Source organism: Netta rufina (assembly GCF_964035555.1).
Source record: "Netta rufina genome assembly, chromosome: 28".
In the NCBI taxonomy this organism is placed as follows: domain Eukaryota; kingdom Metazoa; phylum Chordata; class Aves; order Anseriformes; family Anatidae; genus Netta; species Netta rufina.
This window is the reverse complement of record NC_140152.1, coordinates 5,747,059-5,773,627: the sequence shown is the minus strand read 5'-3', so window position 1 is coordinate 5,773,627 and position 26,569 is coordinate 5,747,059. Positions and strand designations below refer to the sequence as shown.

General features: G+C 67.7%; 2 protein-coding genes across 2 annotated transcripts; both read right to left on the bottom strand.

Moving 5' to 3' along the window:
* Nucleotides 1-14,477: 14,477 nt before the first annotated feature.
* On the bottom strand, nt 14,478-16,170 carry C2CD4C (C2 calcium dependent domain containing 4C; the record flags this gene model as incomplete). Its single annotated transcript, XM_084302710.1, has 2 exons — nt 16,147-16,170; nt 14,478-15,747 (listed from the first exon to the last, which is right to left on the bottom strand). The coding sequence occupies exon 2, from the start codon at nt 15,726-15,728 to the stop codon at nt 14,478-14,480; it is 1,251 nt and encodes a 416-aa protein (XP_084158836.1). The 5' UTR covers nt 15,729-15,747; nt 16,147-16,170.
* A 4,759-nt stretch (nt 16,171-20,929) lies between these two features.
* SHC2 (SHC adaptor protein 2) lies at nt 20,930-25,202 on the bottom strand (the record flags this gene model as incomplete). Its single annotated transcript, XM_084302699.1, has 12 exons — nt 20,930-21,058; nt 21,143-21,444; nt 21,540-21,701; nt 21,825-21,891; nt 21,974-22,154; nt 22,276-22,402; nt 22,553-22,604; nt 22,785-22,838; nt 22,965-23,084; nt 23,272-23,332; nt 23,652-23,722; nt 24,669-25,202. The coding sequence occupies 12 exons, from the start codon at nt 25,200-25,202 to the stop codon at nt 20,930-20,932; spliced, it is 1,860 nt and encodes a 619-aa protein (XP_084158825.1).
* Between the last annotated feature and the right edge of the window lie 1,367 nt (nt 25,203-26,569).

Genomic DNA, 26,569 nt, shown 5'->3' with positions numbered 1-26,569 from the left:
CCCCCCGGGCCGGGCCCGCGGCCCCGGTGGCACCGGGCGGCCCCGGGGATGGAGCCGCCGGGCCCGGCCGACCCCAGGGGTGCACCGGGGGGGTCCCCGCCCCTGAGGCCGGGCCCCGGGCAGCGCCCTGCCCCGCACGGCTCCGTGCCTGCGCTCAGGGGCCCGGCCGAGGGCAGCTGCTGTTTGCTCCGTGGGCCGAGCAGCCTCGCCTCTCTGAGAGCTTTCCCCAAAGCTCGCTGCCTCCCGCCTGGCTCTTAAGATCGCGTCCGTAGGCGCCATCGCCACAAAGAGCAGAGAAGCCTGGACTTGGGGTCAGGACCGGGGGAAATGGGACTGTTCTGCGGCAGCTCTCGGGCCCTCCGCCTGTTTGCGATTTACTCTGGGAGCAGCCCTGCTGCTCGTCCGGGGGGTGGAGATGAGGCTCAAGCAGCCCCGCTCTGAGGCGGCTGAAGCTGCCGCGTGTGCCCTTGGTACGGGTTCTGCTGCGGGGCCCTTGCCCGCACCCATCCCGTGTGCTACCCGTCCCCAACCCTGCAGGGAACACAGGCGAGAGGCCGCAGGCTCCTGTGCGAGCCCAAGTTCGTGCTGCCATCAGCTCTCCCTCAGCCTCATGAAGGGCCCTGCACTGTCCCAGAAGTTCGGAGGGAAGGGATCTCTGCAGCACCCTTCTCCTGACTCTCCACAGCAGTTGCCCCGCGCCACCCAGTGCACGAGCTCCGTGCCAGAAGCACAGTTCCAGTGACCTGGATCCGTGTCTGTGCCAGCTTCTGGTGCTCTGTTTAATGACTGTGATGACAACTGCCAGGCTGAGGCTCTCCAAGCGGCTGTGCTTGCCTGAGGGAATGGCAAAACACTTCTCAACGCTTCCTTTGCCCAGGACGTTCATTTCTGTCCTCAGAATTAGCAGGTGCGGTAACTCCCCCTTCAGCCAGCATCCCAAAAGTGGTACACAACCAGCCCACGGCACCAGGCTGCAGAGCCCTTGAATCTCCCAGCACCCTGGTTTACTATTCTGCGGACGAGGACAGCAAAACGGAGGGTAAGAGGTGCTGGGTGAAGCCAGGGGTGATTTGGCTGCAGAACCAGGCAGAGCTGACCGTGCCCTCCTTGCCCTCCTCTGCCTTGTGAGCCGTGCTTCTTCTCAGGCGAGGTCTGCAGCTCTGAGACAAAGAAAATACTTCCACACTTCACATGTCAGCAAAGGAACATTTTGGCCTGAAGGTGTTGTAGGTGTAGAAGAGTTTACACGGGTTCAAAAAGCAGTTTTGGTGGGACAAAGCTGTATGAACACGGGCGAGGCCTGGCCCCTGCCCAGGGAGAGGGGACGCTGCGCCTTGCCGTGGGGCGCGTGGGACAGCCAGGGAGGGTGCTGCAGCCTGCCTTCAGGCTCTCAGCACTTCTCACAATAGTAGTTAGGAATTAAGCCTTAGAGGAGCACCAGTTGTCACGAATGCTAGATGGAGCTGTGCTACTCACAAAGAACCTCCTCATTTAGGCTTTCAGGCAAGCGTTTGGACTCGGGGAACCTGCAGCACCTGGGGACTGCTGGCACTGCCAGCCCCGAGTGGGATGCAGGGAGGACAGAAGGGACCCCGAGGACGGGTGCAGCGTGGGTCCTCTCCCCGCACACCCCGACCAGGGCAGCAGCACCCGGGGCACAGCTCAAGGGAGGGCCAAGCGGGCAGAGTCCCCCCCCAGCACCGGGGCTCGCAGCCCCCCAGCCCCTGCCAGCCCCAGCCTCCCCTGTGCCTCTGCTGGAAAGACACGCGGGGGGCGAGCTCCTGCCCCAATTTCCCTACCTGGTTGCCCCCATGGCGTTGCTGTGCAGGTAACGAACACAACTGCTTCCTGCAAAGGAGAACAGAGGCAATGCTGCAGGTCACAGAGGTGATGTGGAGAGGTGCACGGGGATGCGGAGGCACCCAAACCCTCCAAGCCCCCACTCCGGTTTTACTCACAGCAGCATCGGGGGGCTGTGAGCATCCTCTGGGCTCCAGCGAGCAGGATCTGGCCCCAAACCTGTCTCTGAAGAAAGGAGGTGGCGACAAGGCTGGCAAGAAGCTCCGGCCATGCCAGCAAGGGCGCAGAGACCCGCTGGTGTTTGGGGGCAGTGGAGGGGGGGCCCTGCCCCCCAGGACACCCGTGCACTTGCTCGTCCCCAACGCCCCATGAAGTGAAGTGGGATCAGGGCTGGTGGCAGCCTGCAGAGGGGCAGCGGGTGATGGTGGGGGGGCTGCCCCCAGCACAACCCTGCCCCCTCCTCTTCCTCCCGCTCGCTGGCAGCCCGGCCCCATCCATCTCGCAGCTGAAACCCAATTACGGCCCATCGCCCGCGGCGGCTGCGGCCTCGAGACGCCCATTGCATTAGCTCCAGGAGCGGTGATGGGAGCCCTGCTGGAGCCCTGCTGGAGCCCTGCCGGCCTCTGCTCTGCGGGGGGGGGGGGGCGCAGCCACCCCCCCACCTCCCCACTGCCCCCAGCTCTGGCCCTGCTTGGGGCAGCTCTGCTCCCAGCTGCAGTCAGTCCGTCTGCCTGCCTGCCTTGGGACGCTGGAGGACGGACGGACAGCCGCCTGCACTGTCGGGGGGCTTGGGCTGAAGAGGGGGGCTCGGGGTTGGGATGGGCACAGGACCCCCTGCCAAGAGCAGCCAGATCCTGGCCTGCTGCTGGCTGGGAGCTCGAGGCACATTTTGAGCCACCCCTGAGAGCCTCTGTGTGCCTGGCTGAGCCCTGCCAGCCCCCAGGAGCTGCCCCAGGGGTGGCCGGGACCCCCCCCAGCCGTGGCCACCCAGCACCGGCAGCAGACAGCAGCAGCCTGGAGCCCGCTGATTTCTGAAGTTTAATTAACCCCATCTCCCTCTTGCACAGCCTTCCCTTCCTCTGCTCAAATGCCACAAATGATCCTATGCAGATGCTAATCTGCAGAAGAAGGAAAAAAAAAAAAAAGATTCCACATTTAATTGCAGACCATAAAGACATTACAGGGTCATTAAAACACCATGAATATGGAAATGAAATCCACAGGCATCCATGCAGATAATGGCAGGGAGAAGGGAGCCACAGGTGAAGCTGGGAGGTGGGAAGGTGGCGAGGTCGGATCCATCTCAGGGCATCATTAACCCTGCTCCCACATCCATGGTGTCACGGCCTCGCACCACGGCCCTGCGGATGCAAGGAGGGTGCCGGGACCCCCGGGCTGTGGGACCCCTGCCCCTGGCTGGCAGTGGCTGGGACAGTGAGAGCTCATTAACAGCTGGTGGGAGCTGCTGAGCAGGAAAAATTAACAGTGGCCTCGCTAATTGGAGCTGAGCCACTGGGAACCAGGGCTGCATAGGGTGTCCAGGTGCCTGGCAGGGCTCTGACAGTCCACAGGGACCAGGGGTGCCTTGGGCTGGGTGGCAGGGTCCCAATTTATGGGGCTGGAGCTGGGGGTTTCCAATGGCTGGGTGGGTTGGCAGAGCTTTGGGGCTGTTCACCAGGCCTGGGGCGCTGCCTGTGCTGCCCTCGAGGCCCCTTCGGGCACCCCAAGGAGAGGCGCAGGGCTCCGGGCCCAGCCCTTTGCTGGGGGGCTGCTGCCGGCCTGGGTGCAGGCAGAGCGGGGAGCAGCGGGAGGAGGAGGCAGGAGAAGCCGGGGTGCTCCGAAACCACCCTCGGTTTCTGCTGCCGGCATCCTGGCCCTGCCAGGCAGATGCAGCCCAATGGGAGGGAGCGGCAGGGAAGGCACTGGGACAGCTCCGTCCTCTCCGTCCCCTCTGTCCCCTCCGTCCCCCAGCCCAGCAGGAGCAGCCAGAGCCCCACTGCTCTCCCCGGCCACAGCTCCCGCCTCTGGGAAGAGGGGGAGGAGGAGACGAGCAGATTAGAGCTCTCTCTGCATCGCCACGCGCTGAGCTGCAGAGCGAAATGTCAGCTCGCGCCCGACACAGCGCGGGGGGAGCGAGGAGCCCCCGGAGCTGCTCGCCCAGGCTGTGCCTCGCGAGGTGCTGGCAGCAGGACGGGCACCCACCGGCCCTGGGAGAGGAGGGGAGCAGGGAGAGCGTGGCCAGCCCTGGGGTGCCGCTGGCCCTGCCGCTCTCGTCCCAGCTGGCTCCATCCCAGCCCCAGCCCCAGAAACTTTCCTTCTCCGGTTCCCATGGAAACGAGGAATTTTCTTCTCCCCAAAGTTGAGCTGTCTGCTGGGGCTGTGGGGCCAGCAGTGGGCAGGGACGGGCAGTGGTGGGGCGGGCAGCAGGCAATGCCGGGACCCACCTGCCCCTGCTGAGCCCCCCAGCACCACCCCTTGGTGGAAGCTCTTGGTTGGAGCCCAAGGAACCCCCCCCACTGCCGGAGCCCCCATCCCACGGCCGCAGCCCCGTGCCGGGGGAGCAAGCTCTGTGGTTGGGCAGGGGCCGAGGAGCAGGCGCAGCTGAGTCCAGCGGCAGTCAGGGCCCTGTGAACTGTGCTCTGTGCACCACCTGGATGATGGCACGGGTCCCACGTCTGTACTGAGGGGAGGGGACAGCCTCGCTGCCCACCAGCCCCCCAGGGAACGCCGCGGCCGTGTCCCGTGGGTGGAGGCACTGGGCCTGGGCCACTGGGCTCTCAGCGGCTCAACGCCAGGAGCTTTTTCAAGAAATAAATGTGGAGGAGACAGCTTTTGACAACAATGACTAAAACTCAGCTCTAGCAAAATTTAACTCCAAACAGGGGAATGTTCCAGGCGCTGCCGTTAGCTGTCGGCAAAAATAAACCTGCAGGTTAAACACAGCCTTTTCCTCCTGGGTGCACACGTGCGAGATGGAGAGGAGCTTCCTCCCAGGGAGGCGATAAAGCCCCCGAAATCCAGTGCAGAGCCGGGGCGTACAGCACAGGGCGCAGAGCGGCCCCCGCAGCCCTGCCCTCGCGGCCGGGGAGCTGCCGGCCCCGCCCGGCCACCGCGGCCCGGCCCCGCGGCCCCGCGCACGGCGCTGGTGCGGGGAGGGAGGCAGCTGGCGGCGCCGGGGGGCAGCCTCCCGCAGCCTTCGCCCTCCCCGTGGGAGGTGCGAGATCTCACGCTTCGCTGCTTCGCCCCCGCGCCGCCGCCCGCCGCCCTCCCGCCCCCGGCCGGGGGGCCCCGGTGCCAAAGCGCCGCCGGGGAGGCGATGGCGCAGCGCCCGGTGCCAGCCCCGGGGGGCGACGCCGGCGGAGCTGCTCCCCCTCCGCCTGCCCCCGCCCCGCACCCCGTGTCGGTGCGGCAGCGCAGCTCCTCCCGGCGTGGGGCTCAGCCCCCGACCCAACGGCCCCGCGGCCCGGCCCGGCCCTGCCCTGCCCCGCCGGGACGTGTCCCCAGGCCCGGGGACGGGGTCCCCTGAGCCCCTCGGCACCGAGGGCAGCAGCGGGGCTGGGGCTGCCTCGTCCTCCCCACCACTGGCGGCCGGCACACGCACGTTCCTCCTGCAGGAGCCAGGAGGGAGATGAGAGCATCGGGGTGGCAGCAGGGGATGGCTTGTCCCCTCCTGGGGACCCACTCCTCCGCCCACCATCCCTGGCGCGCCTCCAAGCCGCGCACCCCCTTCTCCTGGGCCCAGCGCCTTCCCTCTGCTGCCACTAGCGATGGGTTTTTAATTAGTGCTCCTCTGTATATTCAGATAGCAGAAGCCCAGAATGGAAATGTACAGGTGTCCCCTTGATCCGGTTTCCATGGTTGCTGCATCTAGGTGGGGGCTACAGCTTTTTTTATTATTTAATAATTTTATTAAAGTGGCTTCTATCCGTGGCAAAGCAGGGAAGGGGGAGAACGTGGGGGAATAAAAAATGCTAGATGAGAAGGCCACATTCCCGCGGCTGGGCTTATTTGCTGTCATTCTTTTTGTCTTATTAGCAAGCATTGGTTTCCAAGATGCTCGAAGTCAAAGAGCTCGGTAACGAGATCCCAGCCCTCCGCGGTGCGCAGCCGCAGCAGCTCCGTGCGAGCACCCGCGGGGCCGCGCTGCCCGTCCGAGGAGGCACCCGCAGCAGGGGGAGCCGAGCGGGACGGCACCAGGCACCGCTGGGGCCAGAGACGGCTCTGCCTGCACATCCCCGGCCCTTAGCCCCAGCCCCAGCCCCTTCTCCACACCCCACCGTGTCCCCATCCCCGCTTCCCAGTCCCCATCCCCACCAGGTCCCCGTTCACCCCAGCCCCACGCTCACCCCCCCCGGGACGCCCTCACCGGCCACGGTGCTGCTGGCTCAAGGCAGCGGGCACCCCGGCGCTGGGTGCCAGGATGGCAGCCAGCTCCAGAAATTTCCTCCTGTCATCCGCACCAAATTAGTCTTGGTTCCCTCTGATGAGCTCAGCCCAGTGTATAAACTGGCACATTTGTTAGAATTAGAAGATTTAGCCCCAATCCCTGTGCAAGCAGTCAAAATCCACTGTTTGGGGATGAGGGGGCAGCTTTTGTGCAACAGGGGTTAAAAATAACCCAGAGACAGCACGGGCCCCAGGATGAAGCGGCGGCTCGGCTTGCCAAACGCGTGGAAGAAATCCCCTCTCCTCCTCGTGCTGGCAGCATCCCGCGCTGTGGCAGGCAAACACACGCGCCGATCCACAGACCTATTAGTCACCAGTAAATGTTCTTTTCTCTCCCAATTTGTTTCCCTTAAGCTCGATGTTTTCCTCTCCTGCTGCCCCGGCCTCGTTAGGTTGCAATTAAAACCAGGAATCAAAGCTGCATGGTGCAATTAGCACCACGCGCAGGACGCGGGATGCCACGGGAAGGCAGGCGGCCGCTGTTCGTGCTCGGAGCTCCCCGTCCTCCTGCGCGGCTCCGGGGCTCGCGGGGGCTGGAGCTCGGCCCGGGGGCCCGGCACACGCGGGGCCAGCAGCGGCCGGCGTCGTCCGCCAAGGTCGCTCCCTTGCTCCGAGCCCCACCAGCCCCCGCGCCTGGGAGCTGCGCTCTGGTACATCCACTCCTGAAACGAGATTAATTCTCCCAGCTGCAGGGATCATTAAACACACGGAGCAGCTCGGGAGGGAAGGGAACAGACTGGCGGCTCAGAGCCTCTGCAGCGGATTCAATCTCCTTCCTGCAGGCCGATCCTGCCGAGCCCCCGGGCTTGTGCTGCAGCCCCCAGGGACGGGGCAGCGGCCAGGCAGGACCCGGAGCCGCCACCGCCCTGGCTCCCCGTCCCACCTCGGGGTGCAGGGGATGGACCCGTGCCGCCGGCGCCCCGCTCCCGGGCGGGCGAGCGCAGCGCCAGGCGCCGTGCCCGGCTCCGGCACAAAGGCTCGGCGGCAGCGCCCGGCCGGGGGCATTGTCGGTGCCCGGCGAGGCGCGGCGGCGGCCGCGAGCCAGCGGCAGGGGCAGAGCTGGCACGGAGGGGCCCGATCCCGCATCGCCCCCAGGCCGGGCCGCGGAGCTGCCGCACGGGACGGGTCCGGCACAGCGGCCGTGCCTGCACAGGGCGGAAGGCGGCCGGGCTTCACCCGCGGGCTGGGGAGGAGGCAGGGACCCAGAGCCGTCAGAGACCCCGCGCCCCCGGAGCTGCCCCCACCCCTCCTCCCTGCTGACAGGGGCACAGCCCACGCGGACGCAGCCCCGTCGTTTGAAACGGCGAGTAACAAGTGAGCACAGGCAGCAGAGGTAGCGAAGCATATGGCAGGTGCTGGAGTTTATTCCTGTCGGTGAGTGTCAGCAGCGACAGACGGCCGGGGGCGGCGCAGCGAGAGCTGTTGGTAGCGCCCGTGCCACTCAGCCCCGTGGCCGCCGCAGCTGTGGTGACGATGGGGACCCTGATGGCCCTTCCACATGCTGCCGGGGGCGTCCCGCGTGCCACAGGAGCGGTGTGCGGCGATGCTCCCGGGGTGCCCAGCATCTGCACCAGCCTCTGCACCGAGCAGGGCGAGCGGCCGCTCCTCACCCCCGCTGCCGCCCCCCCCGGTCCCGGCGGGTGCAGGGAGAGCCCCGGTGGCACCGAGGTAGCCGGGCCCGAGCGAGCAGCCTGGCGGGTGGGCCTGATCCCACCACCCAATGCCCCTGTGGCTGCAGGCAGCCAGCCAGCGGCAGTGGGAGGAAAACAGAGCGCTCCAAAACCACGCGGACAGCAGTGTGGGGCAGGATCCCCCCGAGCTGTACCTCGGGATGGGGCCAGGCCAGAGGGGCTGCAGCACAGAGCGATGCCGGGGCTTGCAGCGGTGCCTGGTGGGGTGGGCGCTGAGCTGGTCCCCACGGGGTCAGGACAGGACAGGACCAGAGCAGCCTCTCCCACTGCAACTGCCAAAAGGCCGGCGATGCTCGGTGGGAGGGCAGGCAGGATGTGAACAGCTTCCTCCTGCCCCTAGAGCCTAAGCCTCCGTCTGCTCAGACACGGAGCGAGCAGCAGCGTGAGCAGGGCTGGGAAAGGGAGTGGGGCTGAGGCGCCGGCAAGCAGAGCCAGGAAATCCAGAATCCAGGCTGACACTTCGTCTTTAACTCCTACTGTTGTGACAAACAGCGGCGCAGGCAGCTCTGTTTAAGGACACTCCGCCAGCATCAACTTCGCGTTTCTTGGCTCCTCACCGGTGTCTCGGCGCTGTGCTTCCAGAGGGTGGCCAGAGCCCCACTGCACCCCTCGGAGGAGCCCAGCAGCGCTCGGTGCCTCACCCGCAGGCTCTTCCTGCCACAGCTAGCATCTCAGCACTCCCCTGCATCGCTACTGAGCCTCAGTTTCCTCTTTGGGACTTGGGGACCCAGGCGGGGTAAGAAGCGAGGCAGGAGCAGCCCTGCCTCCCAGCAGTGGGGCTGGAAGGGCTGAGCCTGTTCCCCCCGCCAGCATCGTCCACAGCCCATCCCAGGCAGCCCAGGGACAGCCCCAGCACACGCTTGGCCAAGCACCATCTTTCCCCTGGCACAGGTGAAATAAATACTCGCTGAGCAGCACATCACCTGCTGCTCCACTCCGCCCTGCTCCTGGTCCTGCTAATTGCAGCGTTCTCACTTCACACTGATGGGCTTGATAAGATTAGTGATTACAGAAATCTCATACGGCAATTGGATTGAATTGGGAGCTGTGTGAAGGAAATTGGACTGAGCTGCAAATAGGAATTAATTATAACCTGGCAGCGGTGAGAGTCGAGGGTTCGAGTATATGTCTGTCTGTATATTTACACGCTGCCTGGTGCCACCTCTGGCTTTGTCCTGGCTGCGAGGGGTGCTGAGGGCTTCAGCGCAGTGCGATGGGGCGATGCGGCCCCACCTCCGCTCCACAGGCTCACGGCCGGGACAAGCTCAGCAGCCCCCGGGCCGCCACGAGCGTGCAGGGGGTGGGCGTGGGGGGGCTGCCCGCTCGCCCCCCGCTGCAGCCGCGCGTGGCCGCGGCCCCTCCCGGGGCGAGCGCTGCCCGCGGCTCCCGGCCCTCCCCGCTCCGCCGCCTGGCAGCGGGCGCCGTTCTCTCTGCATCGCCATGGCAATGCCAGGCGAGCTCCGCGCGGCGCGGCCACCGCGGTCCCTGGGCACTGCCCGCGCCGCTGGAGGCGGCCCCGCTCCCGGCTCCCGGCTCCCGGCCGCAGGCAGGACCCCGGCGGCCACGGGGCGGCCGCTGCCCCGCGAGGAGCCCGCGGCAGGAGGTGCGTCCCCCTGCCCGAAATCTGGGGGGCGGGTGGGGGGAGAGCCAAGCTCTGACTGCCCCCCCGCACCAGCTCGACCTCTGCCAGCACCCCCGCAGCACCCGGAGCCCTCCCAGCACCCGGAGCCCTCCCAGCTCCAGCCCCCAAACCAGCACCAGCCCCCCCCCAGCACCCCACGCCGGAGCTGTAATGCCGGCAGAGGCTGCGGGCACCGCGCAGAGATCAGCCAGCGGCCCCAAATTGCTGTATCGATCGGTGCCTGTCTGCACTGATATTAAAGTGTTTGCCAGCAGCTGCTGGCGTTTAACAAATCCTCCCGTCTGCTTTGTTTATGCCATTTTTTTCCCTCCCACCTGGGCCTACTTGATGCTTTGGACATGCTGCAAACATTTCACAGGTAGCCTTTAAAACTCCAGCAGGCAGCTGGAAAAGAGGAGGTCACTGGAGACAGAGAGGAGAGGTCGGGAGAAATCCCTCGCACTGCAGAGCAGCCACGGTGCTTTCCTTTCCCCCTCGCCTCCCGAGGGACGCGTTCTCCCTGAGCACAGCCCCTGGGGCTTCGCCTGTCCCGCAGCTCCGCGTGTCCAGGCCCCGGGTCCGAGCCCCGTGCTCGTGTTCATCCCAGGCCCCCCCAGCCCACGTAGCCGGGGCGGGTGGGGAGCCCGAGGTGGCACCTCCTGCCCGCTCCCTGCCTTCCTGGGGCAGGATCCGTGCCCTGGCCCCAGGTGCTTGTCAGGCTGCCAGCTTCAAAGTGCGAGAGCAAAGATCACCCGGAACAGCAAAATCACCCGAGCGTGAGCCGGTGGCACCGGCAGCGCTGCCAGCCCCGGGGACACCCAGCGGCTGCTGCTCCCGTGCTGCTCCCTGAGGCCTCGCAGCGCCGCGGGGCCGAACGGAGCCGCCCGGTGTCCGCGTCCCCGGGGCCTGAGGAGCGCGGTCTGCCTCGGGCAGGCTTGGGACCCCGCGGGCAGCTCCCTCCGGCTTCGTGTCTGGCCCGGAGCGGCTGCGAGGCTGTGCGGGACCCGGTTCACCTCCGCTCCCCCCCCCCGGTAGCAGCGGGAGCCTCGCCCCCCGCGCCGTGAGGACGGATGCTCGCAATAAGGCGAGGAGCGAGCGTGCCGCAGGGAGCCCGATGCTCTCGTGCAGCCGCGGCGTGCTCGGGGGGGGCTGCGCCGTGCCCCGCGCCCGCGGCCCCCCCGGGACGGGGCCGGTCCCGCAGCGGCAGCACGGAGCCGGGGAGCGACCCCGGTGGGGCCGGGGCAGCCCCGCGGCCCCCGCAGCGGGACCGGGCGGCCGAGGGGTTGCCAAGCAACGGGAAGAAGCTTTGTTGTTTTTTTTTTTTTTTTTTTTTTTTTTTGTGTGTGTGTGTGTGTGGTGTGTTTTTTTTTTGGAACCAGCAGCTGCATCAGAGCAGGGTGGGGGCTGCGGAGCTGCCCGGCGGCACTCGGGGCTCCCCCAGCCCCGACAGCACCCAAACACCTGCAGGAGAAAAGCGATCGGTGTGGCTCGGCTCAGCCTTGCCCCAGCCAAGGGTCCAGAGCATCGGCCCCAGCACCCCCCTGCCCACCCCTGGACCCCCCCTCGGCCCCCGGCAGCCTCCAGCACAAAGCCCAGTGCCCGACCCCAGCTCGGGGCCAGTCCCGACTGCTGGAAGCTGCGTTTCTCTCCCCCACAACTCGGTTACTAATTCAGAGCTACATCTTCCCCCACAAGACGTCCCCCTGTGCCCCTCTGACTGTTTGCTCTGCATGTTGAATACTTTCCAGGGATTTCTGGTGTTTTGAGGCTGACCCATCCACATCTAGCTCAGCCCAACTTAATCAGCCGCCTTTTATTGCTGACTGCTGTAGCTTTTACACCTCTAGAAAAAGAACTACTTAAATTTCCTGGCACCTGCCATGCTCTCGCCGTGCTGCTTTCTCTGCTCTGTGGGGGCCGGAGGAGAGAGGGCGGATCTGTGTAGTGCTCCTATTCTTTATTTCTACTAAAAATGACAAATTATTAGAGTGGTGGAAATTAGAAAAATGGCATTTAGGTAACAGACAAACCTCCCTCTTTTCTTTCATGGCCTCTGGTTAAAAGCAGATTTAGAGATGGAAGGCGGGGGAAAAAATAAGCTGGAAAGTCTGTTGGACGCACATGGCTGGGCAGGGGGCTCCCCGAGGGGCAGATCCAGCGCAGGGGCTGGGGGCTGAGCTGTGAAGGACTCAGAGCAGGGGCACGGGGGCTTCCACCTCGGTGCTGCTGTGGGGCTGGTGCCAGGACAGCCCCATCGGAACAGCGCTGCGTGCCCAGCCCAGGCTGACGGGCTCGGGGGGGGCACGGCTGCGGGGAGAGGAGCGGCTGCCCCCGTGATACTGCCATTGGCACCCCTATGGCACGGGTGGGGACAAGAGCTGGAGCTCCCCATCACCACATCGTCCCCGGAGGACTGCTCTCGCTGCTGCCCGGGCATGTTGGGGGGTCCCCAAAGCACCTGCAGCTCCACAGGACAGAGCTGGTGGGGAGAGGCAGCATCATGAGGAGAGGTCGCTGCTGCACGGATGGGGCTCCGCAGGGGCCCTGCCCTGCTTCCCCACCGCTCCCCATCACGGGGGACCTGGCACAGGCCCGAGGTGGTGCCGGTGGCTCGGCCCTGGTACTGCCCAGCAGCTGCGACCATGGAAAGCAAGGGAACACCAAGAGCTGGGGTACCACCCGCATCTGGTTTAGAAATGCCTTTATTGCACTAGAAAGGGGAAGTCATCTGTAAACAAACATTCCATTCAGGTATTAATATATGTTTTCACTCCAAAAAATGCGTCATTAAATCCAGCCACAGAAATATCAAAGCAGGAACATTAGAAAAGAGCTACAGGGAGGAAGGACCCCACCATGCCACACTCCTGGCCCCACATCCACCCACCCGGCACAGCACGGCACACCCTGGGGCTCAGCACCACGCTCTGGTGAGGCAGCCCCGGGACAGGCAGGGGGGATGGCACCAGCTGCTGGGCCCTTGGGTCTTCCCCTGGGGCCAGCCCCAAGCCAAGGAGCAGTCCTGGGCCCTGCTCTCAGCCTCCCCCCCTCCCCAGAGCCAAAGGCACACAGCACAGCTCTGCCGAGGGGTGGCCGTGGCACCCCCAGCCCTTTGTGGGCACCGAAACGTTTGCACCGGTCCTGTCTCCAGCCCCTGGGTGCCCCCAGATGTGCCTCATGGTGCCCTGGGGTCCCCACCAGCCCCGGTGCAGGAGGTTCCCCCCCAGGTCCCATCCCAGCCCTCACAGCCCCCTGCTCGCCCCCCGGCTGAGCCCAGGCCCCGCGGGGCAGGAGGGAGGGCGGGGGCAGGCGCCCCTTGGTCGGTGCTGGGGCAGGAAGCAGCAGGTGGGAAATCCCCTGCGACAGGGCTGCGCCTGCTCCTCACGTCCTGCACGGTTTGTTTTCATCCACAAGCTCGAAAAACAGCCACGGTCACCCCAAATCCCCCCGACATGCAAACATCACGCTATCAGAACCATGCCTCGCGTACCTGGAACATATTTACAGACAGAAGTAAAACGCGCTGGGAAAGATCAGCCTCAGATATAAATAGCCAACACTGAAATCTGCCATCTGCTGCAAAGGACAAGGAAGGAACATCAACCGCCACCAACAGAGGTTAACACAGAGGGACACGTGTGTGCGTGTGTCCACGCGTGCTGGGACGGGGCAGAGGAGCGCTGCTATTTCTGCTCCCTTCCACAAAAACATGCAGGAACCCAATGCGATAGGCAACACCACACCAACAACAACGAGGTGGCTGTTTTACCCACCCGCAGACACCCCAACCTGCATTTCCCCCTCCCGGTGTCCCTGGCCGGGTGGGACAGGACGGGGTGGGGGCAGCGATGGGGGCGCCCACTCCCCCGGGGAGAGCTGCAGGGCCAGCACAGACCCTTTTGGGGTCCAGGTCCCCCCTAGGGCTGCATCTCCCCCTCCCAGGGGGTGCAGACACTCACAAGCCCCCAAGCACCCGCAGGTGGGTGGGCAGCAAAGAGGAAGGGAGCTCATTGCCTCCGCCTGCTGCCCTTCCCCAGTGCCACCCAGGTGCATGGCCACCAGTGCTCAGCAACTGCTGGGTCACCCACCCAGTACCCGTGCCCACCCATGCACCCGGGGCAGGGGGTGCTGGGCCCCCATCTGGCAGCGCCAGCCCCTGGCAGCCCCTGCCTGGGTTTGGGCAGACCCAAATGCCCCTAAAGCTCCTGGAGCTGTCACCCATGGGGGGGGGGGGTAAGCAGCGGACGGCATCGCTCAAGGCAGGAAGGCATCCCCAGAGGCTGCGGGTGTTGGGCAGAGACAACCTGCGTGCCCTGCGCAGGCCCAGGAAGGGTCCAGGAAAGGCTCAGAAAGACCACGGGTCCCAGCCAGTCCCCGGGCTGCCTCCCAGGACCCCCAGGCTGGGTCTTGGGTCACCTCTGCAGTATTTTCCCTGCAGTCTCCAAGACTACGAACTTGACTTTTAAATTAAAGTCGAGATCCATGCCATCACCTCGCTCCGGGAGCTGAGGCTTTGAGGGAAGCAGCAATAAGTACGCTACGGGGATCTACCCACCTCCGAGCTGTGTGCCGGCCAGCTGGAGACCGCAGAACCCAGGGAGGGAAGAGCCCAGCAGGTGACATCCATCCTTCCCGATGGGGACAGGGCCTGCGGCTCCCGCTGGGCACCAGGAGCCACAGCCCCGGGAGCGGAGCTGGGAGGGGACGGAGGGGAGAGGCTGCGGCTGCCGCGGGGGGGCTGATGCTGGCAGCGCCCCACGGTGGGACCGCTCCCAGGGACCCAGCCCTCCGTACCCGAGACCCGCCACGGCCCCGGCCCTCCTCTGGGGGGGCCCCTCTGAACCCTCCGCCAGAGGGGCCAGGGCTGGCCCCTGCCCTCCCGCGCCCCAGCCCCACGGGTGAGCTCCCTCCGGGGCTGCCTACAGGCCAGCCAGGAGGGTGGTGAGCGGGAGCTCCTTCTCCCCCAGCAGCGTGTCCCGCTTCAGGCTGCTGCCCTTGTTGACCACCTTCAGCTTCAGGGACAGCTTCCTGACGTGGCCAGGGCCCAGCCCGTCGAAGAAGAAGTCCTCGTTGAAGCTGGGGTTGCGGCTGTTCTTGACGATGGTGCTGCGCTGCTTCTGCAGCTTCCCGGGGTTGAGGCACAGCGAGACGCAGCAGTTGATGCTGCGCACGTCGACCAGGGCGTCGTAGAGGTCCTCGGCAGAGATGAGCCGCACGCGGAGACGGGCGTTGGAGGGGTCGTAGTCGGCGGCCAGGCGCAGGCTGCCACCCCGGCTGAGGCGCAGGCTGTGCTCGCGGTTTCGGCCCTGCGGCAGGTCCAGGGCTGCCGGCGGCTGCCCCCCTGCCGGGGCGCTCCTGGCGCGGCGCTGGGCGCTGGGGCTGGTGTCGGCCGAGCTGTCGTCGGTGGACAGTGAGCTGTTGCGGGCCACCGAGTGCTTCAGCTTGATGACCTTGGACTGGCTCTCCTGGCTGAAGATCTTCAGCAGGGAGACGGAGCGGGAGAGCAGCGGGGAGCCGAAGGGCGAGGACTCGGCCGAGGAGCACGTGTCGCTCTCACCGCCGCTGAAGTAGCGGCCGGGGTGCATGAGGGCTGCCCCCAGGTCGGCGGGCGCCCGGGACCCGCTCTCACCATTGAGCTTGGCCCTGCGCTGGGCACTGGGGGAGGTGGCCGGCGAGGGGCAGAGGCTGCTGTGCTCGCTGTGGAAGAGCGATTCTTTGCGCCGCGTGTGGGGGCTCTCCACCAGCGTGGCGAAGCCGTAGGAGGTCTGCGCCTTGGGCACGTAGGGCAGCGACATGGCCGTCTGTGCCTGCGGGTCTGCGTTGGTGCCAAAGCCCCCCTCAGCCGTCCAGTCCTCGGCGCTCTCGATCTGGATGATGTGCCGGCCGGTCGCCTTCGGCCGGGGCCGGCTGGGCGGCCGGGGGCTGCGCGGGGGCTTGCGCCCCGCCAGGTCCTGCTCTGAGGCGGAGGGACCCACGGCTGGCGGAACAGGGGGCTCGGAGCCCTCGGCCTCAGCAGGCGCCGCGCTCAGCTTGGGCGGGATGAAGAAGTCGGGGATCTTGTCGGGGGTGAGGACGTTGCTGTAGCGGGAACCCCGCGGGGACTCTTCGGGCCCCGCGCCCCGGGAGCCGCCGTTCTCCGCCACGCCGCGCAGCCGCTCCAGGAGCCACATCTCGCCGCCGGCTGCGGGGCTGGAAGAGACCCGATGGGAAGCGCCGTCACCGGGGGCCGGGCACCGGCACGCCGGGAGCCGCCAGCCCGGCGCGCGACGGGGACGAGGCTGGGGAAGGATCCGGCCGCACCGGGGGCACCGGGACCCGCCGGTCCCAGGGGAGGGACGGGGACGAGAGGGACGGGGAGGAACCGGCCGCGCCGCGGGACACCGCGACCGGCACCCGGCAGCCCGGGGGTGGGGACGGGGGTGGGGGGGGAGCCGCCGCGCCGTGCCGACGGGCACCGGGACGCACCGGGACCCGCCGGACCCCGCAGCGCACGGCGGAGCAGACGGGACGGGACGGGACGGGACGGGACGGGACGGGACACCCGCCCCACCGGGAAGTTGCCGTTCACCGTTACCGGAGCCACCGCACCTGGACCGGAGCCGCCGTCGCCGCCGCAGCCTGCCGGGCGCGGACGCGCTTTTATAGGGCCGGGGCGGCCCCGCGCTCCCCGCCGCGCCGCCGCCGTATTCCTCCGAGCGCGGCGCCCCCGCTTTTCCCCGCGCCGCGCCGGGCCCCCCCCGAGCTGCTGCGCGGGGCCGCGGCGGGCAGGGGTCAGCCCGCAGGGGGCGGGCGGCGGGGCCGACCCCCGTCGGCCGCGCCGGGCACGGTCCCCGCTCCGGCCCCCGGCCGCCTCCAGACCGAGGAGCGGGACCCCCGGCTGCCCGGCCCCCGGGACCCTCCCACCGTGTGCCCGCGGGGACGCCGGGACCGGGCCGGGACCCCCGAGCCGGCAGCAGCCCCGCTGTGCCCCCGGGTCCCCCCCGCCCTGGGCCAAGCCAGGAGCCCCCCGAGGATGGAGCCCCCCGGTATCGCGGCGCGCTCCCCCCCCCCCTCCCCCCCGAGCTCTCGAGCTCATCAAAGCGCCGAACAAAGCCAACAGCACTCCAAGGAGCTCAGAGCTCAAGGACCCGCTGAGAGCATCAAGTGGTTTAATGCCGTGGAGGGAGGCTCGGGGGAGGCAGCGCCGCACGGCACGCGTTTGGCTGACACCTGGCAGGGGGCGTGGGGCAGGACACGGCCCGGTGGTGCTGGGAGCACCGGGGGCGAAATGTCAGGGGGTCCAGGGAGCATCGCTGCGGGCACAGAGCAGCCAAGCGGGCAGGCGACCTTCAGGCCAGGATGATCAGCCCCAGCACGGGCACCCTGTGAATTTATAACCCTGGGGACGGTGGTGCCCCAGGCAGGATGGGGACAGCGTTTGTTTCTCCCGGGTGCCTGCCCTGGGGCGCTGCCAGGCTGCGGGGAAGGCTCCGTTTTCCTCGCGACCAGCCCACGACAGCAAAGGGCTTGATGTAATCACCAGAAACGAAGGCCCGGCTTGGTGATCTCACTCAGCGCAGGTTGCTGCAGCCAAGCACTGTGCGAGAGGTGGGAGGTCTCGGCTCCCTCCGCATCCTGCCTCTGAGCTGATGAAAAGAGAAGGATGCGCCGAGCCCAGCAAGGGCCGGCAGCCTGCTCTGGCTGCGCCTGGGAGAGGCGGGGAGGGAGAAGGTGCCCCGGGGCTGGGAGAACAGCCGTCCCCTCCCTGGCTGCTTGCTGCTTTCTGCGCTGCCCGGTGTCTCTGCTGGGCTCTCCTCCCCCATGTGAGGCCTCTCCCAGCACCTTGGGGGTGCTCCCTGCAGGGCAGGCACCACGGCTTCAGAGATCCTTGGGGCATCGCCCTGCTTGGTGGGGAGCAGTAATGCTGGCAAAGCAGTGGCCTTCACCTAAGGGGAGCTTGGCACAAATCTGGGAAAAGCCACAGGGACGTGGCAAGCAGGGTGTGGGGGTGCAGGAGTGGGGCTGGGCTGGGGCTTCTCACTGAGGAGGGGAGATGGCAGCGTTATGGCTGGACCAGGGGTTGGCACTGCACGGCGTCCAGTCCGGGGTCTGGCTGGGGGGCAGAGGGTGAAGAGAGAGAGGATGAGGAAGCTCAAGGAAAAGGGAGATGGTGAACAAAGGCTGGTGTTTACCTTTCCTCCACCCATGTGCAACAGGAGGTAAATAAGGTGCAGAAATGGTTGAGTTCCCCAGAGATAACAAAGAGCGCTGGAGCTGGGCCAGCCCTGCCCGCACACTTGGCTTGGGGCCAGCGGTCCCTGGGGTGTGGAGGGGGAGCAGGGTGCTGAGCGTCTGCACTGAGCTCACCTGGTCCTGGTGCGCGGCTGGGACAAGAGCAGGGCGGCAGCGATGGGCAAAGCCACGGAGAGCTCGAGTGCCCCGGGTCTCAGCGGAGGGGCAGCGGGAGTGCCCCGTGCACACAGCAGGAGCTGGCGCTGGGGCACGTGGCGGGGACGTGGGGTGTGCCCAGGCACCCGTGCTGGCAGCCAGCCCTGCTCCGGTACGGGGCTCGGGACCAGCGCTCGCCTCCAGCGCCGCGTTGCCACAGTCACTGCGCGCAGAGGGAGGTGCCAGACCACAGCCAGAAGTGGGCAGAGAACAAATGCTTGCAGGCCAGGAGAAAACAATTCTCCAGCGCCTCCAAAGCAAGCTCTGGACCACCGGGCAGCACTGCGCAGAGCAAGGCTGGATGGGGGCCCTTTCCCCTCCTGCCTCCTCCGTGGGGCTGGGACAACGCAGCTCCCTGTGGCTGCAGGCGGGGGGGGGGGAACCACGAGGCCCCATCTCGGGCTCCAGAGCTGCCTTCCCTGAGCTGCGTGATGGGGGGCGTGGGGATGGGCGAGGGTTAGTGAGGCGGGAGGGGGTCCCTCGGGCTGGGCTGGAGGGCGCTGGAGGAGAGCAGCATCCAGCAAGGCCTGGGCACGGTGCAGTGGGGCAGGGATGCCCGGCTGGGGACAGGGACAGGGCTGGGGACAGAGACAGGGCTGGGGACGTGCCTGGCAGAGCCGACAGTGTGCTACCATCTGCTGGAGGCTGGGAAGCAGAGCCCCGTGTCCCCCCCCCAGCCACGGGGAGCCCCCAGGGACAGCAGCACGGCCCCGGCCCCCCCCAGCCCAGCCCAGCAGTGGGGCTGCTCCGGGGGTGCAGAGCGCACAGAAAGAAATCCAATTTCAGCTGCGGCCCTCTCGGGAACTGGTGCTCCAATTGCATTATTCATGTCCATACGTAACTCAATAAAGGCCTCATATTTAATTGTTTTTTGTTTCAAGAGCGCTGCCGCTGCGTGGCTCCCAGCCCACCTCCCCACACCGCAGGGTCCTGCCTCTGTGCCGGGGCTGGGGGGCTCGGGGGGCCGTGCACCGCCTGCGGTGCAGTGATCGGCCTGGACAACCTCAATCAAGGTGGGTAAATACCCCCAAAACCACCGTGCCAGCCCTGCCAGTGCCTCCTCGCAGCCTCGCTGGCAGCCGAAAGGCCGGGTGCGGAGCGGCGGCAGCTGGTGCGCGGCGCAGGCTTGTTCCTCGCAGCAGAGAAGCGAGCAGGGGCTCTCGCTGCCTTTTCCTGCCTCTGCTATTGAGGGAACAGTGCAATTATCTTTGCAGACGCATTACTACATGACAAAAAATAGCAGCCGAGATGGAAGCGCTGCGTCCCTGTAGATATTCGACTATCAATGGAAAATTACACATTCATTACCAGGCTTTATTTAGGCACTGACTTTATTCATTGACTCACCCAGCACCCCGCCGGCCCCTCAGCCGGAGGACGTCCCCCGAGGGGTGACCCCACTCCCCTGGGGCTGCCAGCTCCAGCTCTGGGCACAGCGAGCGGGGGGCAACCGGTGGGGCCCCGTGGACTTTGGTGCTGGAGCTGTCCCGGAGCCTGGCCTGGAGCCCGCTGCGGCCCCGCCGTGCCCGGGGTTTGCAGCCAGAGGCCCACCGGGGCCGGGGCTCTGTGGCCGTGGGGGACCCGACCCCCCAGCAGCCCTGCTCTGCCCCTGGCTCCGAAAGCCTTGCGTGCCTCCCGCAGCCCCTGGGCTCCAGCAGGGCTCCTGGTGCCTTTGCCAATCCCAGCCAAAAGCCTTTTTTATCTCCCAGCTCAGCCCCGCAGGACCCAGCCCCGCACACCCCGGCCCTGGAAGCACACCCCGGGGCTCGGAGGCAACGCGTGCCCACGGGCAGCTGCAGGGTGCGGCCACCGAGGTGCGACCGGCCGGGAGCTGGCGGTGATGGAGAAGCTGCCCTGGCACCCGCTGCCAGCTCTGTGCCTGGGGGCAGCACGAACAGCCGGGGCCTTGCTCATTTCCAGGTTTAATTAGAAACGTATCCCAAACAACAAACCCCAGAGACGCCCAAGGAGGGACCGTGAATGCCATAAAAACCTGCCAAAGCTGCACCTGGGGGGTCCCAGGGCTGGGGACGCCCCAGCATCGCAGGCTCAGCTCTGCCCCACACTCGGTCCTGGCCCCCCCCCGGGGGCTGAGCAGGGCTGCAGGGGCTCCGCGGGTGCTGCGGCACGGTCACTCCTGGTGAGAAGGCGACTGGAAGCGTGAGACCCACGGGAAAATCCAGCAGCACTGGCTCCAAGAGGTGCTTGTGCCCAGCCCCGCTGGGCAGAGCCCAACAGGGGCACAGTCCTGACGGGTGGGGGGGCCCCCAATGTCCTGGCAGAGAGCAGGGACTGAGGCAAGACTTGGGTCCTGAGCAGCAGCGCTGGCGAGAGGCATGGCTCTCTGCGCGGGGGCCGCTGCCCCAGCAGCCCCCCACATACCTGCACACGCTCACACACACGTGCACATGCTCACACGTGCTCACACACACGTGCACACAAGCACACGCACACACACTGAGCCTGCTCACCCCATCGCACCCCATGAGCACAGGGATGAGGCTCCCAGCAGCAGCCACCCCGCTTTGCTCCACGTCCCTTGTGCCAGGACACCTCCAGCTGCGGGGTGCTGGGCTGGGGGTGTCAGGGGTGGGGGGCACGTGGGCAGGGCACGGCTGGCACCGCCTGGCCCAGGACTGGGGCAGCCCCACGGGCAGAACCTGACAGCTTCACCCAGCACGTCCCTGCGCTGTCCCCAGCCGCTGAGCGCAATAAATGTCCGGGTGTGCGCGGGGCAGGGGGCCCCGTGCGGGTGACGGAGGGGAGGCAGTGGGGATGGGGGGACGAGGGACGGACAGCGGGGCCCTTGGAGGTGGGCACCACGAGGCCCCTGAAGACAGGCACGAGCAGAGGGGGGTGCAGAAGGGCCTCCCTTGGCTTTGCCCCGGGCTGGAGCGAGTCTGGTGCCAGGGGGGCAGGCCGGGGGCTCACGTACCCCCCAGCATCACTGCTTCCTGCGGACAACCTGGCGGAGGTGCAGCTCGCTCTCTGCGGCCACGATGGGCTGCTCGTTCTGCCGGTGGTGGCTGATGAGGTGGCTGATGCTCTCAAAGAGCACGTCCTTGGTCCTGACCTGGGGCCGGGGGCAGAGCAGCCCTGAAGCCCCAGGCAGCTGCCCCCAGCCCCATCGCCCCCGTCCCGGCCCCCCTGCCCTTACCACGCCCTCGGGATCCACCAGCAGCAGGTGCTTGGGCTGCCCGCAGTGCATGCCCGTCAGCACGTACTGCCCCGGGTTGGTGATGCTGTCCCGCACCAGGAAATCCCCGTCCATCTGCAGGAGCTTCTCGGCGTCCCGCCGGCTCATCTTCCCGTGGTACCACGGCTCCCGCCTCAGCTGCTCCTCCGTGGGGGCGATGGGAGCTTTCCGCGTGGGGGGGCTCGGCCACTGGTCCTCAATTGGGGGGCTGCTGCCTCCCCCTGCCATGCACTCGTGGAGCTTCAGGGCATCTTCAAAAGGCCCTGCAGGAGCCAGGACGGGGCCGTCGGGGCCGTCACCGCTCTGGGACACGATGCCAGGCCTCAGCACAGCCCCCAGCCCCAGCCCGGCAGCTTACTCATATCGAAGAGGTCCTTTTTGGGACTCTCCTCCGGTGCTCCGCAGGCGGCATCCGGCTCCCGCGTGTCCAGGCTCTGCGTGTTCACGTACATGTGCTCCTCGTAGTCCCGCGGCCCCAGGGGGTGCCCGTCCGCCTGCAGGTACCCGTCGCAGGGCTGGCCTGTGGGGACCGGGCATCACCGCCGGGTGGAGCGGGGTCCCCCCCGCAGCCCCCATGGGACCCCACCTGCCCCGACGCCCCCAGCACCCTCCTGCGGCCACAGCCCCCCGCGGCAGTACCCACCCTGGCTCTCCAGGTCCCAGGGTGGTCCCAGCTGGCTGCTCTGCTCTCTCCTGAGTGCTAAACTGCCCTGGGGAGAGAAGACAGCAAGGGCATCGGGGGGGCCAGCCCCGGCCCCTCACTGCAGGGCCGGCAGCGGCCCCGAAGCTCACCTGGCTGGCGGGGCTGGAGCTGGGGGGCTGGACGCGGACGTGGCCCAGGAGCGTGCCGTGCCGGAGCCGGGAGTCGACGAGCCCCCCCGGGGGTGGCTCCTTGCCCGGGATGCTGTTATAGTAGTCGTGCTCGCCCGTCTCATCGTCCTCCCCCCACGCCGACTCCTCCGTCCCCAGCACCCTGCACAGGACGTGGTGGGAGCAGAGGCGGCTTGGGGACACCCTGCCCAGCCCGGCCCCAATCCTGGCAAGGACGGGGACGCCCGGACTGGCCCCAGTGCCCAGGCCGGCTGCAACCCTACCTGTCCGGGGGCACCACCACCTTGGGGGGGCTGTGCAGGTACTGCTTGAAGCGCAGCTCGAAGGCCTGTCCCACCGTGTTGATGACGCTCTGCGCCAGCCCATCGCAGCACTCCAGGATGTGGCAAGCTGCGGGCAGACAGATGGACGGACAGATCGAGGCTTCCCCCGTGTCCCCAGCAGCCCCTCGGATAGCCCCAAGATGCCCCTCGCCCCCCACTGAGGGACACCGCCCCCAGCCCAGCTCATCCCTCCTCCGTGCCCCAGGGCCAGCGTCACCTCTCTGGTTGATGGGGTCCTTGGCGACGTAGGCAACGTAGTCCGTGGTGTCCTGGAGGCACAGAGGGTGCTCAGGGCCTGCACCCCCCCGTCGCATGGCAAGGGGGGCCAGGGCTACCGGGGGGGCTCAGCCCCAGGGACCGTGTTGTCCCCCCGTTGTGGCTCAGGGCAGCCCCACGTCCCTGCTCCCCAAGCGGGGAGCCGAGGAGGGGCTGTGGCAAGAGAGCCTCACCGTGTCCCCGCCGGAGGCGAAGGAGATGGACTGCATGTGGTGGTTGGCGATGATCTGTGGGCACGGCCGCCGTGGGGTTACTGGGGGGGCTGCCAGCCCCTGCCTGGCAGCGGGAGCTGAGGCTGGAGGCAGAGGGCTGGGATGGGGCTGGGGGCTGCATCCCCTGTGCCCGGCTCTCACCTGGCGCGTGGTGGGGATCATGAGGTTCAGGCCATCAACGGAGATGTTGACGGCGATGCTCATGCCTGCGAAGCGGAGGTTGCTCTTGCCCAGGATGGAGAAGAGGGCTTTGTTGGGAGCCTGACGGGGGAGAGGAGGGTGGGGGCGATGCAGCCCCCCAGGACCAGGCTTCCTGGGGTGGAGGAGGCAGAGGGGGTGCCCGAGAGACCCCAGGCTCTGCACTGCGATCAGAGCCAGCAGCCCAGCACCCTGCCCGCAGCCCTGGCCCTGGGGGAGCAGAGAAGGATGGGCCCGGGAGGAGACTCACCTTCTTCTTCCAGATGCCCTTCACGCCCGGCACTGCCTCGTACAGTCTGTTGATGGCTTCCCTGCAAGCCCCGAGCCCCACAGCGTTACCGCTGCAGACCCCAGCCCCTTCCCAGCTGCCTCCCCTCCCCACAGCTCTGGGGGCCACCAGTCCCAGGTGCCTGCAGCATCCCCCAGCCTCCCCTGGTGTCATGGGGCCGGCGGTTCGTCCTCCCAGCTGGGGCCACCTCCCTTCTCCTCTTTCCTCCCATCGATCTGCGGCAGAGCCCTTTGCCGCATCGCTGCCCCTGGCCCAGTGTGAGGCATGCGGGGCCCCCCCCAGCCTCAGCCCCGTCCCCCCGTCTCCACAGGGCCTGGGCGGGGGTGGCGGCGGGGCCCCACCTGGTGACCTGTGTCCGGGTGTTGAAGTCGAGGGACCTCATGGAGCGCAGCACCTCGATACACCCCATGTACTGCAGGGAGGGAGGGAACGGAGGTCAGAGCAGTCTGCGGCTGCCATCACCCGCCCCGCGCAGGCGAGGGAGAGGAGAGCATGGAGCTGGGTGCCAGGGACAAGGCCCCCGTTGGCACCAGCTCCAGGGCTCTCATGCACAGCACCATTTCGCTCCCCACCCCAACATGTCCAGCTGCCCCGCTGCGTGCCCAGACCCTGTGCTGAGACCCAGCAAACTCATCCGGGTGCCAGGACTCCAACCGCCCGGACAGGGGCTGGTGGTGGCCGTGTCCCAGGGCTGTGTCCCCTGGCCTGGCAAGTCCCCGGCCCAACCCGGCCCCGTGCCATCCTTCACAAGCCAAGACAGACAACGCGGGCAGCGTGACGGGGCTGCTATGTGACGGCAGAAGGGGCCGCAGGCCGTGCGGGCGCGTCCGCTGCCAGCCCCAGCATCACTCTGTGGGAGTCAGGGCACCCCCACAATGCTGGCCCCAGCACCCCGGCCACCTGCCCCCTGTGGCTTTGTACAGGAGGGGGTGGCTGCCAGGGTCCCACCCCGTGCCCGCAGCCTCTGGACACAGCCACCCCGGACAAGGTGGAGGATTGCCGGCTCTGCCCTCAGCCCAGCCTTGAGCAGCGTGCCTGGTCCAGAGCCAGGCTTGCAGCTGCAGCCAAGGCTGCCAGCGGCCTCTGGGCCCCCCGAGCGTTTCCAGGGCCCTGCGCTGAGGATGGAGGCTGGAGGGAGGCCGGGCATCGGGGTCCTGCCGGGCATCGGGGTCCCACTGGGCATCAGGGTCCCGCCAGACATCGCCCAGGTCGCAGGATGCCAGCCGCGGGGGAGCGGCACCGCGGGGCTCCAGGGGGTCCCCCGGGACGGGCATCGCGGGACGCGTGCCCTGGGTGCCCGGGGGCGAGGGGGGGGCTCCCGGGAGCCCCCGGGGCGGAGCGGGGCCGGCGGCACTTACCCTGACGATGTAGGAGACGCCGGGCCCCAGCACCCGCTCGTCGGGGTGCAGCCAGCCCTGCGCCGGCTTGCTGATGAAGCTGCCTTTGCGGTTCCACTCCTCGCCGCCCGGCCGGGCCCCCTCCGCCCGCGCCGCCTTCCTGGCGGCCCCGGCCCCGGCGCGGAGCCGGCTCAGCCCCGGCAGCGAGCAGGGCGCCGAGCAGCCGGGCTCGCAGGCGCCCAGCACCGCCGCCAGGCTGGACGGGGCCCCCCCGGGCTCCGCGGCGCCCCCCGGCCGGGCCGGCGAGGAGAGCTCCTTGCTGGAGCCCGAGGGGCTGCGGCTGAGGAAGCCGCCGGGGCCGGGGAACTTCCACTGGGGCATCCTGGGCAGCAGCATGCAGAACGTGGTGCCGGCCTCCGGCTCCTCGCCCGCCGCCGGGCACGGCTGCGCCAGCCCCGGGGCGGGAGCCGGCACCGGCACCGGCACCGGGGCCGGCATGGGGGCGGCCCTCAGCGGCTCGTCGCGGAACCGGTCATACTTGGGCTCGGGGAGCATCCCCTGCCCCGCTCCGCCCGGCGCTCCGCCGCCGCCGCCGCCGCCGCCCGGGGCGAGCGCCCCGCTCCGCTCCGCGCCGCCGCCGCCCGCCCCCCGCCCGCTCCCCCGGGGCCGCCGAGCGCTGATGTCATGGAGCGAGCGCTCCGCCGCCCGCCCCCGGCCCCCCCGAGCATCCCCGAGCATCCCCGCCTCCCGCCCGCCCCTGCGGCCCCCGCCCGCCCCGCTCCGGCCCCCCCCGCATCCCCCCCTCTCCCCCGCGCCCCACTGCGGTGGGACCCCCAAAAGGGGCAGGGGTCGTCCCCGCGCCTGCTCGCGCTTGGGGCCGGCCGGGCTCTTCCCTGCACTGCCCAGGGCACCTGCGCCGGCCGACAGAGCCCCAGGCACGGCTTTGTGCTGGGGGGGCTCCCCGTGTGCCCCGCTCCGACCCCGCTGGCTGCAGCCCCCCAGGCTCGCCGGGCAGCCACCACCGCCACCGCCACCACCAGGTCCCAGGCTCACCGCGGGGCGAGCGGGGCAGGGAGGGGTGCACGGCTCATGCGTGGCAATCGGCTTGAGCGGGGAGCAGGAGGCTTCTGGAAAGGACCAGCAGCCCCCAGCCGACGCCTTCAGCTGCAACAGGGACATTTTGTCCACTTTTCTACATCTTCATCATCAGGAAGCGTTTGCGGGGCGCCTGGGGCTGCCTGGGGGGTGGGGGGCTGCGGGAGGCTGTGCTGCACAATGGGGCTGGCCTATTTCTGCGCCTCGCAACCCAGTGGTCTTATTCACTCTGATTTTGTCTGCCTCCAAAGCCAGGTCTGGCTCCCGCTTGTTTATATCTGTCTGGAGGGCTCAGGCAGTAAAAAGCACAATCATTTTCTTGCTTCTCTGCCAGCATCTGCAGCAAGCAGGGAAAGAGAGAGAGAAAAAAAAAATCTTAAAGGGACTTTCTGACCTCAAAACAATCAAGTAACATTCCCCTCCTCCAGCCTCAGGGCTGCTGCTTTTTTCCAGGGATTCAAAGGACTCAGACCTCTTGTCGAGCCTGGCATCAGCCCACGACATCCACCCACAGCACAGGCAGAGGGACACAAGCCCCGTCTACACGAGGCAGTGGGGCACCGCGCCACGCCGGGGGCTCTCGGCATGACTCTCATACATCGGGGACCGAGCCCAGAGCCGCCTCTTTGCTTTGAGAGCACCCTTGGCTGCTGTTTTCTTTCCTCTGCCTTTCCATTTGCACGGCTGGAAAGTTCCTTTGCTGTGGATGCCTCCCGCCTGCTCCAGCCTAGGGCATGGGGCCGTGGGGGTCCTCAGCCCCCACCTGCAGCTGCTTGGCTGCCTCTGTGCCCCGGGGGCTTCGCCTGCGTGCAGCCCACCCCAGCCCA